Source organism: Pseudochaenichthys georgianus, chromosome 24, assembly GCF_902827115.2.
Source record: "Pseudochaenichthys georgianus chromosome 24, fPseGeo1.2, whole genome shotgun sequence".
Classification (NCBI taxonomy): domain Eukaryota; kingdom Metazoa; phylum Chordata; class Actinopteri; order Perciformes; family Channichthyidae; genus Pseudochaenichthys; species Pseudochaenichthys georgianus.
Genome location: NC_047526.1, coordinates 28,394,334 through 28,408,807, shown reverse-complemented (window position 1 = coordinate 28,408,807; position 14,474 = coordinate 28,394,334). Strand labels below are relative to the sequence as shown.

The 14,474-nt window shown below is 39.6% G+C and overlaps 1 protein-coding gene across 1 annotated transcript in view; it reads right to left on the bottom strand.

Annotated features, from left to right (window-relative positions):
* rngtt (RNA guanylyltransferase and 5'-phosphatase) overlaps window positions 1-14,474 on the bottom strand; it is a 138,987-nt gene that overhangs the window by 55,957 nt on the left and 68,556 nt on the right. Inside the window, exon 11 of the mRNA XM_034076258.2 lies at window positions 8,422-8,586. Within this exon, the coding sequence (XP_033932149.1) occupies window positions 8,422-8,586 (165 nt within the window). The remainder of the gene's footprint in view (window positions 1-8,421; window positions 8,587-14,474) is intronic.

The window sequence follows — 14,474 nt, the reverse complement described above, 5'->3', positions numbered from 1 at the left end:
TCCAAAGAAAGCCCACAGTTAATGGGAGAACAATTGAAGAAACCTCTGGGAGAGCAACAGAGGGACAGACTAAGTAAACATAAACAACAGCCTACCAAAACATTTCTTTAATGCTCCAGCAATGGTGATTTTATTGAATCTATTTAATTTTTCCATTTGCATTCTGAAGGAAGACAATTATTTTTTGCTATTCAGTACATACTCTCAACCATAATCTCTCCCGCCGTGATTAGATTGGAGCTCCAATTAAAATACTACCATCTTGCAAAAGTATCTAAATTACAACTTTAGAGGTCTCTAACCAAATACAATCTCAGTTCAAACCGTTATATCGAGATGAGATCTAGTCTCAGGTAAAAAAAACTAATTTCGCACAAAGTCTTTCCCTCTATCTCGACTCATGAGAGGAGGAGGAGGGTGATGGCCGGGGGTCAATCAAAGATACCAGTTATATTAGGGAAAAGTTATTCAGCATGGGCTTAATTTCTTCAGGTGATAAATGAGCGAGGGATATTAAACATTCAGCGAAGAACCAAGGCAATTTAACCCCATCTAATTTCCTTTTGTAATTTAAATATTATAAAATTGTAACTTGTTAAGCCCCGAGCCTGTTCTTCAGGTCTCAGGCTCGAAAATGACATTCCCAGAACAAATGACCATATCTTCCCTTCTAAAAGGGTTAAATTAATAATCTTTTTTCTCAGAGCAAGGTTACACCTGTGAGTTGGATGTAGAAGTGTCAGAATCCATATAGATGTTTTTATTTTAAAGTAAATTCAGATTGAACACGGTAAAAAAAAATTAATTATTGTGACCGTCCAAAAAAGAAAATTACTTATAGTGAAAACCACCCTTGTATGATGGGATCAGAGATTAAAAGCTTTAGGAATCCAAACTATAACATATAATAAGTACCCTGTATCAAGATTGATGCAAAACAAGTGAAATTTGACTTTTAAAGAGAGATTTAGCACACAAAAAAACCCACTTCTGGGGTCATTTGGGTGGATTTTCCATATCTCTGGCCCCCCTTGGTCGATTTTGATGATTGACATCTCTTTCTAACCGTCAGAGCCAATGGAATCGAGGGGAACTCCCACATACTCCTTATTTGGTAATGTGTGTGTGAGAGTGCCGCATAGCCAAAACCGGAAGCTGCGATAACTCTGGTGGCTACCATTAGCAGCTAACTTTTACTCTCCGATTTTGACATAAAAATGGAATATAAATAATTTTTTCAAAGCAACAGACACATTATCAACTCCGGTACACTCCGCCAAAGGTTTCATTCTCAAGAAATGAATAAGTCAATACTCCAATTTAAAATGTTCCCTGCTTGAGAACTATAGATTTCATCACAGGGTATATTTAGAATCAACGCAACACTGTTTAATTGAAGAAACTAAATAAGATCAATTCATCATTTAGATTACAAATGGTTGGATTATGATTAAAAAACTATACAAGGCCCAATTTGAGAAAGACAACGGCCTAAAACACAATCCCATTTAAGGTAATGTGAAAAGACACAGAACATATTCCCATTTAAGAAGCTGGTACAAAAGAAACAAACATGAAACATTACAAAGCAAGCAACAAGAGTTTAGACTAGTTTTCTTTTTTTACTTGTGAAACCCACTCTCTATGGAAATTGCAGAAATCATCATCAGTTGTCTGTAGCCCCAAACCTGTAACATTCAGTTCTATAATCCCTGGAGGAAATACGAATTTCTGCATCATAATTGGATTCTCTGTGGAAATTGCCAAGTCTTTTGCAAAGAAATTGCCAAAGATAACATACCAGGGTCGACTAGATTTCTAATTCCTTCAAAGTATTACAAAGATCTCTGCCAAGAACACGTGTTGGTCTGTTTAACAGTGTCCATTACCTGCAGACAAGCCAGAGGTTTCACATCCAAACTGGGTTGCCCTTACTTTTCACCTCAATCTCAAAAAGAAAAGTTTTCCTTATCACAATAGGTGCGTTCACACCGGAGTACTTTTACCCGTACTTTTCCCGTTTAGTTCCGTTAGTGCCTTGAATTTTGCGTTCACACCAAAAAGAGTACTTAGTTCCAATAACTTGTACCCCCATTTGTAGTGCCTGCTAGAGAGGTGGTACTATCCTGGGGAGAAAAAAGTACCAATTTCGATTGGCTGGGCGAATTGCAAACCACGCCCCGTAAAACTCTGAAAGGTGTTGTGAAGCCGCCATTGTATTTGCTGGCATTAGCATTATTAGCATTAGCCCCGCGCACCAACGGAAAGACAATAACTTATGGCAACAAAAAAAAAAACATGGGAGCGGTGGAGTGATGAGGTGTCGGTGTTCTGGCGATTTACTCGGGGACTTCCGGCCGGGGACTTCGGGTGGCAGTATACGCCGTGAAGTGGTTTGCGGCCTGCCAGTAAACCCAAAGCAGAAGAAGAAGAAGAAGAAGTGACGTCAGCGGCTTCATTTGCGTAATCTTCCCTCAGGGAACTTATTCCGGTGTGAACGCGATCAGCTCTTAGTTCCATGGCGGTACTAAGTGCTGGGAACTAAGTATGGCAAAGTACTTGGTGTGAAAGCGGCTAATGAAAACAACTATTTGAGTAACTGAAGACAAAAGCGAACCAATTCTCATTTAATTAAATAATGGCACACTTAATGCATTCATACAACGGAAATACATACAAGTGTGCTTATTTTTTTAACTTTTTTATTGCTTTATCTGATTTTGGTGGGGTTTTAAGACTTGTTTGCAGACACTGTCAGCAGTAATTAGTTTTACTGTAAGTGAGGAGATTGGATTATATCAGCTCAATGGCAACAAAACTACCCATCTTTTAAGGAAAAAGCATGTATTAACACAAAGGTACAAAACAAACATGCAAAATGCAAATGGTTACAGAAACAGGCACCACCAACAACAAGTTGTGAAATGCCATTAAAGTCAGAATTATTTTCTAATGAAAAATGTATCGTCTGCCATGACCATTCGAGTGATACAAAGGGGAAATTCCAAATAGTATTATCTGGTTGTCCCAGCGTACAATGTCTGTAATACAAAAAGGGGTCTTTGTAGGATAATTGGACCAGTGAAGGAAGCAGAAAAATAACAAATGGTCCCAATTGGTGGGAAATGGCGGCATGAATGTGCAAGTGTCTGAGATGAAAACCAGCAGCCTAGCAACAGACAAAAGCAATCATACAACTCCCGTCTGACTGAAATATCCCTAAAAAGGAATTTCTGGTGGACATGCCATGAAGTGAGGGGTTGTGCTGGTTTGAATTAATGAGCCAGATTCCAGTTTCCCTCTGTCAGTGTCCCGTACAACAGAGATATGACTGTATGTGGAGCAGATGGCCGCTGCACAACACAATAGAGCAGTCAGAACCAGACATAGTTCCAGTGCTTAATTCCTTTATCAAGCTGCCCCTCGAAGAGTAGAGGCGATTCATCATGAAGGTTCTTAGTGTGTGGACAGCACAAGGTTAGACCAGAGGTAGCCCAACTATTCATACAAAAACTCCAGGATCTCAGTGTTTGGCAGAGAGCGACCTGCGCCCACAAGAAAATAAATGTCTAAAACTTCACCCCCGCCGTGTACTTTGATCATCTGCGATTACGCAGTGCCAAGATTTTCGACTGATCTTGGCCCGAACAAAACATCAAATTAATCATGCTCTGACCTCCTACAAATCTGATATTAGGGCACAAGTGCAAGCCTTTGAAGAGAGGCTTCACAGATATTCAAGCTCTGATGTCCTTATCCTGTGAGCAGCACAGCACGACAACCTGAGCCGTGAAAATGTTTTTATTATGAGACAATAACAAGGAAAATCCCAAAAATGTGATCTGAAACAAATTAGTCCAAAAAAGTTACTGTTTTAAAGGTCCCATATTATACTGCTTTTCATCAATATACAGGGTCGGGAGGGTTACTTTGTAAATGTAATTAGTTACTGATTACTGAATACATGGCTCTGAACGTTACAATTACGTATTCAGATTACTTTTAGATTACTTTTGGATTACTTTCTTTTTCCATCACAGATGGGAATGTTTTGGTGTATCGGAGACACAAAAAGCAAAAGGAAACTGAATGTGTTTTTACCGTTTTAATGGCTTATCAAGAGCACAACTGAAACTTAACATCTGAAACGATGTAACATAATAAACTTTTTGGGGATGCAGCTCGGGATGTGAGGAGTGAGGGACACGGCTTAGAAGGGTTAGGCACTCACAGTAGTGTTTTATAGAAGGAAAACCTCCTTCACTTCATGAAATCTCTGCAGCACCAGGAGGCAGCGGGAGGGTTAACTCCGCCTCTGAGAAGAGGAGCGTGCCGCGCCTTTCACGCAGCGCCTTTCACGCAGCGCCTTTACGCAGCGCCTTTCACGCAACGCCTTTCACGCAACGCCTTTCACGCAACGCCTTTCACGCAACGCCTTTCACGCAACGCCTTTCACGCAACGCCTTCACTGTGTTTACCTTCAGAATCATTAGAAAGGGCGCAGGCGCAGGGGCGCACGCACACGGGCGCAGGCGCAGGGGCGCACGCACACGCGCGCACACACACACACACACACACGCACACTTTAAACGCAGACTTTTGTTCCTCCATGTTTCGTTGTTATTATTTCACTGAGCGGACCCGCAAATTGTTTTCAAACGCTCCCTTATTTGGTCCATCTGCGGCGGCAATAGGTTTTGTGCGCTGTACCTTTAGTAATGAATATTAAATGTTGAGGAAATATTTCCACCAATAATTCCAATAAGTAATCCAAAATGTATTCACTTCAGGTTTACGAAAGTAACTGTAATCAGATTACTCGTTTTTCAAATGTAACGCGAGCTGAATACAGTTATTTGATTTTTGTATTCTGATTACGTAACGCCGTTACATGTATTCCGTTACAACCCAACCCTGTCAATATATTATAGGTCTCAGATATATACAAAACATGTCTCTGAAGTGTTTGGCTTGAAATACCAAACAGATCATTGTAGCATCCCATAATCCCCTCTTTTTCAGCCCTGTTTCAAAAGTGCTGATTCTGGGTGTTTCTCAATGTCAAGGAAGGCTCCTCCAGAGCCACTATTTCAAGGATGTTACGTCATCGAGTCCTGCCGAAGGACTGTTCCCAGGGCCGGCCCTTAATTTTTTTGTATTTCATAACATCACAATTTTCCGATTATGGATCAACAAAGTACATCTTATTATCTTATACTAACAGAACTACGCCTATATTGCGTACTGCGCCCATAAACTATGGCACACCCCCCCCCCCCCCCCCCCCCCCAAAATCAAGTTGAACTGCCCCAGTCCCAGTAAAAACCAGAGGTTTTTATGAAATTGTTCTTTTTTTGAAATAATGGTTTTAGTGTGCAATTATAGGTTTTAATTTTATATTTGTGTTAATTTAAAATAAATCAAACTTCCAAAAAACGTACACAGCTTGTGTGTGCTTTTATTAACATTGGAATTTACTGTGTAAGCGGCCGCGGGGGGGAGAGCTTTAGAAAGCTCTCTCCTGAAAGACTGAGAGGCTCTGATAACCTCAGCTCAGTGAGGTAAAGGCATACCTTTATATGATCATTATAGTTATAAAAAAACAAGAGAATAGGTGAAAACCAGGTATAAAATACTATATGACAGTACAAAAAAGTTGTTATTAATAAACAAGAATACAGTTTGAAAGGTGAGTGATTTGTAAAATATCCATAAAGAAAAAGAAAATCTACTTACAGTTCTGTTTCATATGGGTGTTGAGAGATGTATCCATAGATTTCCTAATGTTGCTCTCAAAGTGCACCAGATTGATGCTTTCAACTTCAATATTACACAATATACACCACAACCATGCACGCGCGAGTCATAGTAAGTGTAAGTGTCTGCAGTTGTGGGGGGGGGGGGGCGCCAGCTAAAATCTTGCCTAGGGCAGCAAATTGGTCAGGGCCGACCCTGACTGTTCCAATGTCCAGGATCCTTGGAATGCTACCGAGGCTGGCGTCCTTCGTTGCGGGAAATTTCGAGGCTGCACATGTGTATCCTCCGCGGTCTTAAAATCCCCACAATGCTTTGCGCACGGACCAATTAAAAAAATATTTGGCGGAAATCACACTCCATTTAAAGGGGACCTATCATGCACAATGTACTTTGTGATGTCTTTTATACATAAATATGTGTCCCCGGTGCGTCGGAGAACTCACGCAGCGTCAGAAAATAAAACCCTCTCTTTTCCTCCGTACCCAAATCTTTTTAAAACGGGGGTACAACGAGCGGATACAGATTTCCATCTGCTGTGACGTCATAGCGGCGGCGAACCCACAGAAAGTTGCTATCAGAAACAATGCCTGAAGTGTTTTGGACATCTTTGTTTACATTAGCAAGCCTCTCTAACACGCAGAGCTAACCTGTACTGGAGAGCACATGTGTTTAAAAAGCAGGAAATAAAAAAAGAACTCACCTTGTGATAAACCCGCAAGAGAAAAAGCATTTGAGCTCCATACTGTTTCAGAAATAATCTTTGACGTGGTTTAAACAGGATGGCGTTTTATCACAACCGAATTTAACTTTATCTCCGGTAGAATTTTGATCAGGCATTAGCTCCGCCTCATCTTCGTTCTTTGTTTCAAGCTAAGGACACACAATCCGCGTTTCTCTAACAGGGCTTCAAAAGAGGGGTTTGAGCAGTATGAGGGATGGCTACAATGGGTGATCGGTTTGGTGTTTTGAAAAACTTCACAGACATGTTTTATATAAGTATGGCCCTACAATATATCTTTGAAATATAGCATGATAGGTCCACTTTAAGGCGGGGCCTCGCATATGACGCACACCTGCAAGCCTGTTCCACCATTCTTCGTTTTCCGAGGCTAGGAAGGATTCTTGCCTCGCTTCTGAAGGACCTGACTCGGAAGACATGTCCTACAAAGGAAGCGTCCTCGACATTGAGAAACACCCTCTGTGTCTTTTACTTTAGATGAAAATAAGGAGCCCCTCCCCACGCCCCTCTGAGAGATATTTGGTTACAAAGAACACAATGGTGCTCTAGGGGAGATTCAGGTGATAAGGTGGGGGGGGGGGGGGTTACCTTGGTTGGTGATTGGCTAACGGTTACACAAGCCAAAAAATCGTTATGACATCATAAAGTGGCCAAAATCTGATCAGCTCATTTTCAGAGAGGTTTTTATATAAATGGATCAGGACAAAAAGAGAGCGAATCTTTTTTCCTGAAACGTTCAGAATCTCTTTACGCAGAGGGGACACATGTTTATGTTTAAAAGACATGAAAAAGTGGATTTTGCATAATAGGTGACCTTTAAGACCCAACATTTATTTTACACATAATGTTAGTATTATAGGGCAAATGGCAACAATACTTGCCATTACTGGGTACTGCAAAAAAGACTATATAATATTCCCATACTTGTATTGCTATATTCCACTGCCATCTTTTCACACCTATACCTCCTGGGTAATTCAAACGGACAGAGGCAAAGATGTAGGCAGAATAAATCATTGGCAATTATAGACAAGGCTAAAGGCTTGTGTTTGACCAATCAATGATAACCAGTAAAGCAAACAGCACCATGATGGATACTGGGCTATCAGAGGTAATACAGAAAGTAGTGACTCTTTGGTGGCAAAGAACGAGACATTTGGACACTGGACATTTGGACACAATCCTCCGGTCAAAACACAACTAAAGCTATAATAAACAAATATTCATAAAAACATAATTTTATTTTTATCATTTTATTGTTTAATGTGTTTTTATTGTGTATTGTGTTTTTAGCACGTTTGTATTCGTATGATGTTTTAATGCTTTGTCAAACACTTTGTGACTATGTCTGTGAAAAGTGCTTTATAAATCAATGTTACTTACGAAATAAATGTTACTTACTTACGCTTTATAAATAAATGTTACATATCCGAACTATTTTTTTAATTGACCAAAAGTCATCTATAGGGAAATGTTCATAATCCTTTTTCAAGTTAAATATATACAGAAAGAATAGCTTTCAAGCTACTTTGACACTCTAGTAGCTTTGCAGATTAAATAACTGGTCCACACCTCCAGCAGAACGAAAGACTCCTCCATCGAGGTTTAACATATGGCAGGAGCCAGATTTCTGACAGTTTTCATATGCAGGGTTCAGCATATCTGGTTTAGCAGGAGGACCAGCTTTCAGGCCAGATTCCCTATTCTGGGAGACTGTGCTTTCCACAAGAGGCTGGTCCATAGAAGTCTTTCAATTGCTCTATTTTTTGGCTTCTAAAATTGGGCCTAATTTACATTTTAAAAGAGGTAACTGGAACATGACTCACATATTTCATATAAATATGGAATATGTGGGATTTTACATCTTTGAATGAAATGAGGAGCAAAATGGGCTTGAAAGTGAAGAGTTTCTTTGTTCACATTACCTTGCGTGATAAATGAATGTCAAAGAAGGGTTTGTTTCGGACGCTGAATGGCTCCTTGGTTTTGTCGATCTGTCCGGTCTTCATCTTTTCCTTCCGGGGAGAAATTATCTCCTTTTCCATGCATAACAGTCGAGTATTGAAATCACACTGGCCAACCGGCTGTCCCTGAAACACACACAAAAACAAAATCAGTCATCTCTCTACGTAACTTGGGAAGTAATTCATTTGGGAAAATAATGTGTGCTCTTTGGTTTGCAGATATGGAAATTCAATGTTTTCAATATAAAAACAATCAATTGACTGCATAAATAAAGAATATCCTTTATTTAGACTGAGTTCTGCCATTTTATATTTAGCTATGATATTTGAAATATCTAAGCCAAATTCGCTCTTAACTGCCATTTACAAATAATATCTTATTTGATGAACCAAACGCGTATTCAATTAGTCAAGCAAACAATTAACAGATTCGATAATAATGAAAAAATAACGAGTCACAGTCCTTACAAGTGTAATAAAACATTTCCACACACACAATAGCTTCCTTGTAGGATCACTTTAAGTTTCTTCATAAAACTTATATGAGCTCCATGATAGCTGGCAGTGTGCAGGTGCTAAGGCAACAACACCTTGAGATCAGTTGAGCTAATTGGAATGTCAAAACCAAAAGTTAACAGTGAAATAGTTTTCTCTTTGTCACTATGACAACAGCTTCCTGCCATCATTGGTAAGCCACACACAGTTGTTCTGAAGAGATAAGCCCAGCGACCATCACTGCCTCAGACAGACAGCAGAGCCACAGAGGCCTCAAACCTGTCTGACCACTGTGACAGAAATCAATACAAACAAAACCTTAGTTTCCAAGGTATTACATTTTGTAGCTTGTCACAACCTAATTGTGACATCTGTAGTCAAGACACTATACAGGGTATATGCAGGAATCCTGAAGTCAGATGTAATACCTTTAAAGACCTTTTTTAAGATCCTTTCCATACATTTTAAGACCTCGTCGCCACTTTGAGTTTTAACGGACCTTTTAACGCGCTATCAAGCAGTGAGCGTGCGATGTCCTGTTCAGATGAAGTCAAATCCAACGGGATGCCATAAATAAACTACACAGAATCACACTACACACCTACGCAATGATTACATTCAGGCAGACTGTAGAACACAACCTCTTTGGCAATTCATATACTTATTGAAAACAAGATACACAATGTAATACCTTGGAAAATGCCGTTTTATATTTTTTAATAGCCTTCATTTTTGCTAAATTGATTTATCGACTTTTAATACTTTTTAAGACCCCGCGGACACCCTGCTATAAAAGACTACAATTTCCACGTCGCCTCCTCTAAAGTGACAGTGATGGGCAGCAACCTGTTAGAAAGACGCCGTCGAGGCACAGTTTTTAACCGTACAATTACCCTTTAAGTATATAAGCCTTATCAGAAAGAAAGAATATCCAAGTTGTTTGTTATTTTATTTGAGTTTTGCCTATTTGTTTTGATTAATAAAAAGGCCTTTTCTTTAGTGCATGTGTAAAAGTTTGTTATTTTATTTTTGAGCAAACACATCGCATAACATCATCTAACCATTTGAGGCCAAGTAACTCTTCAAACTGTAAGTAATATAAAGGAAGAAAACGATTTAAAAATGTCTGTTTAAGGCGTCGAGTGCATGGATGTATAATAAGAACTGGATACAGCGTGGGAGGCGGAGTCTCGTTCTTTCCTATGAGAGCTGCTCATTGGCGCATGAAGGCAAAATGGCCCAACTTTTGAGAGAACGAAACGTCACAGATTACCCGTCATGCTTGGCTAGAGCATGCGCAGTTGAGTTGCCCATTAAGCCCCGCCCCCCGAGCTCCCACTCTCGGCTCACTAGAATGAATGGAGAGAAAAAATAAATCTAGATTCAGCTTTTAGTACATTTTACAACTTTAAGGACCGAATGATTCTAGTAAGGGCTATACAATAGTTCATACTGGGTAGTTTATTTAGTATTAAAAAAAGTATCCGCTGATTTACAGACGTCTCTTTCCCCATGTTAGCCAATGGGGAAAAGTCGTTTTGGGCCGGGTGACATCACAGACTGATACGGAAGTTGGGCACAGAGTCCGGCGCACTTCCTGGGGGTTTGCTCTAGTGGCTTGAAAGAAAAACAAGGAAGGAAGCCACGACAGGGCCCCTTTAAGAAACCTTACAGTGTGACTATAAACGTAAGCTGAAAAGTTGTGATGAAACCATTCTGCTACAGTGAAGTAATTTGAAAGTCAGCAACATAGTTCTTGGTTGCTCAATTGACAAAGTGATTAGAAAACAATTAGTCACAAAAAATAATAACATTTATCTAAAACAATTGACCAGATAAGGACAAAATATGTGAAAACAAATCTGACATTTAATATTTCTAACACGTTATCAGAGAGGGCAATAAGTCGCCTTGAACTCACCAACCAAGCTGTCATTTCTTGTTTTGCCAAGAGACAGAAAAACATAATGAAAAACAAAAACATTCTCCGCGTCGTGATGAGGACAAAATAACTTTAAATGCTTTCCATGTTTTGTCAAATGCTTTGGGAAACTTCCAATCTATCTCCTTAACTGGATGTTTTCTTGATCAGTTTAATTAGGCATTACTTTGCCCTTTTGAATAAATAACTTAAAAGGTTTAATATTATTATTACAAAAGGGAAACATAATATATGCTTATCGCAAAAAGTTCCTCAAGGATCAATCTCAAGGTTGTTATTTCATCCATGTGAAGGATCTTGGCTTGGCAAGCTTTTAGATTGTATTTTCTTTACATTTTGTATTACCAGGTTACGATTAGCATCAATTAAATCATATCAAAAGACTCCTTTTTCGTATTCTTCTTGTGTACATTTAGCGATTTTTGGAACAGTTCCTATTCGACATTGAGTTTTTCCCTTCTTTTTTTTAAACAATGAAAGTATAAAGCGAACATTTACACCTTTTTTCTTCCTACACAAGGAAACGGATCAATATTTCCCAATCCATAACGAGAGGCACTAGCAGGGAGGCGTGACTCGGGGGCATTTGTATTCTGCTCGCTTACTGTTTGGTAAAGGCTCACTCCGCAAGAGCTTTCTATGGAATGTATTATGCATAGAAAAATATGTTTTTCAGAGTGGATGAGGAGGGACACGGTCAATTATTAGTAAATATTACATTTCCTAGACTGCTCACTCTTGAGTCATTCAGAAATTCAGCAAACAGAAACCAGAGAATTTTCTTTTTAGTATGCAGTCTTATGTAAGCCAGTACAATGTCAAGCTTAATGACCAATAACACAATTACCGTACTTTTCGGACTATAAAGCGCACCTGCATATAAGCCGCAGCAGCTAAATTGTCCGTCTGTCTTGCTCTCGTTCTGTCTCTCGGTTCCACTTTTACTTTGGCGCGCTACCTGTCTCACTCTTTTCCGGCCTCCAGCTTTTCCTGCTGGAGCCCCCGCCGCTTAAAGGTGGCGGGCGCGGACCGGTCATAGAGCCCATAGAGTTAAAGGTGGTTAATTGTACCTGTAAAATCCATAGATTTAGGAGGTTCCCTAGTGGCCGTTAGCTGTACAAAAAAAATGGGGGAAAAAGTCGCGGCTTATAGTCCGAAAAGTACGGTACTTTCTTTTACTAACCACAGAGAGCATGGCTGTGTCTTCAGTATCTAATATGTCTTAGAAATAAAAGCCATTTCTGTACAGCTGGTGGTGAATTGTATTTTTTCGTGAGAAGATTATATCTTATTTTAAATTACATTAATTTGCCCAAAAAAAAACAAGACAAAAAAATAGGAGAGTATAAATATTGACTATATGGTCATGAGACCCATTTAGGGAATCCACTCCACTAGGGCTGGCCAAAGAGTGCGTGTGCTATATTCCAGCATCTTCGTCCATTTCACGGTTGTTACATTTAGAGCTAAAATTATAAAAATAATAATAAATCTGCGTATTGTTAAATCACATTAAAGATTCGGCTGGTATGATTCAAGAGTTCCCAGACCTTCTGACACATCAAATGCACGGACTTCCCATGCCCACTTCCCTCAAATGTACGCCCCTGCATGGTTTGAGACACAAACCAAGCATTCATTTTCAACCTTCGAGGATTTCCAAGAGCAAGAATTTATTTTGGCAATTATATATAACTGTTTGCTCATTTTCAGCAACGAGGTGATAATAACCGTGCAGTATGCTGTGCAGTGTCAGTTACTTTTTTCTTCAGCCATAACAACTCTATAGCGACTGCAAATAAGGTCAAAGACACATTTAAAGTTTGAGAAGCACTCATTTGGGCTTAACTTTGAGGGCTTGGTTTTCTTTTTCTTTTTTGTGCAAAACAAAAACACACTCCATTCTCCTGTACTGACAGCTGGTACTATGTCCCACACACTCTGCACCATCTGTTAGCCATGTCATCAGGACAGGACAAGATGTAAGTGTGGATGATTCAATGCGCCGTCCATGCCTGTCCTACAGGAAAAAACAGCTGATGAGAATCTTGTAAATCCTGCATTTCCTGGAATAAAGATCGATCGCATCTGTGAAATCCCCTTATTACTCTGCTGTGGTTGCAGACACTAATAGGTCTGGGTGGCAGCCATTTATTTGTCTGTGCAGCTCTACTTTGACTCACTGTCATCACTGTGGGCTTGAGCTAGACCAGAGCCAGTGTCTCAACGCAGCACACTGCACCATTTTCAATAAGCAACCGCAATGGATTGTGGTTGATCAAACTAGATACAGATCTATACTGAAAGGCCTTGATGCAGATAGCGCAGATCCCCTCAGGACACCCACGCCTATATAGCCTTCAAATATTACACATGTGCCGTGGCCCATGAAGCTCAAACATGTGTATTGGTCTTTTGATACAATCCTCTACAGCTGAAACCCCTGTCAATTAAATGTTTCCCTAGTTAACTTCTCAATTTGAATTTGCTGATTGTCTTTCTCTTATGTGATAATGAACTAAGTATATTATGGATTTGATCTGTCAAACAAAACAACCAATGTAGAAACAGCATCTAGGTCTTAAGATATTGTGGGGGCATTTTCCACAGTTTGCTGATGTTTTATAAATGTATTTACTCAAAGATTGTTGTGTAAAATCCCGAGCATTACATAACCTCCTTTAAGGGTAAATTGAACCCAGCGCATAAAGAATCTATATATACAAACTCATTAATTGTTAAAACATCAGAAAGCTGCAGAGTCAGAAATAAAGCTCTTTTATTGTGCGAGGCTGGTGGGTGCCTTCAAGAATAAGGCATAAAAACGAAATCTTCAATAAGAAAGCTGACAGTGCTGGGAATACTGTGAGAAGCCGGTCGACTGTCTGGTATAACTCTGATTAAATGAAATTATACGCAGGTGACAAAATCAGCATTGGGACCAAGAAGCTTAGTGTGCAGCTTCCTTTGGGATATTTCTAACAAAAATAAAGGTTTTGGCCCTGAACCGTTTATAAGCATATACTGTATCCTTTTGCATCATGGGGCACAAACCAATGCAAGGGTAGTATCTTCAGGGAAAAATACAAAATAAAGTTGTATTCCGAGTACACTTTTTCTCTCTAATTTATTGCTAGTGCTGGGCGTACTATCATTGGGAAGGAACATTTTTAGCCTGAATTCTTAGTGTTTTGCAGAAACACTAACGGCCCGTCCACACAGCAGCGTAAAAAAAATCTTGAAAATCTTGGAGGTGGGCGTGTCTGAAAGCTTGGGGATTTTTTGCGAGCAACGCGACCAACAACCAATCACATGAATCTTCCGCCCCCGACATACAAAGCAATAGCAATGTTAAAACGAAGTAAACTGGATATATATTTAAGCAATAGCTCACGACAGGCCGCTTCGCGTCGGGCCGAACCACGCCCCTTAGCTGTGATATAATGAGCATATATCACGGCCTGAAGTGAGCTATTGCTTTTATAAAACGGTTACCAAGTGTGGCAATATGAAAAAAAAATACACACTCTAATTTAAATAGTTTTTATTAGTAAATAATGATGTTCCAAATAAAATA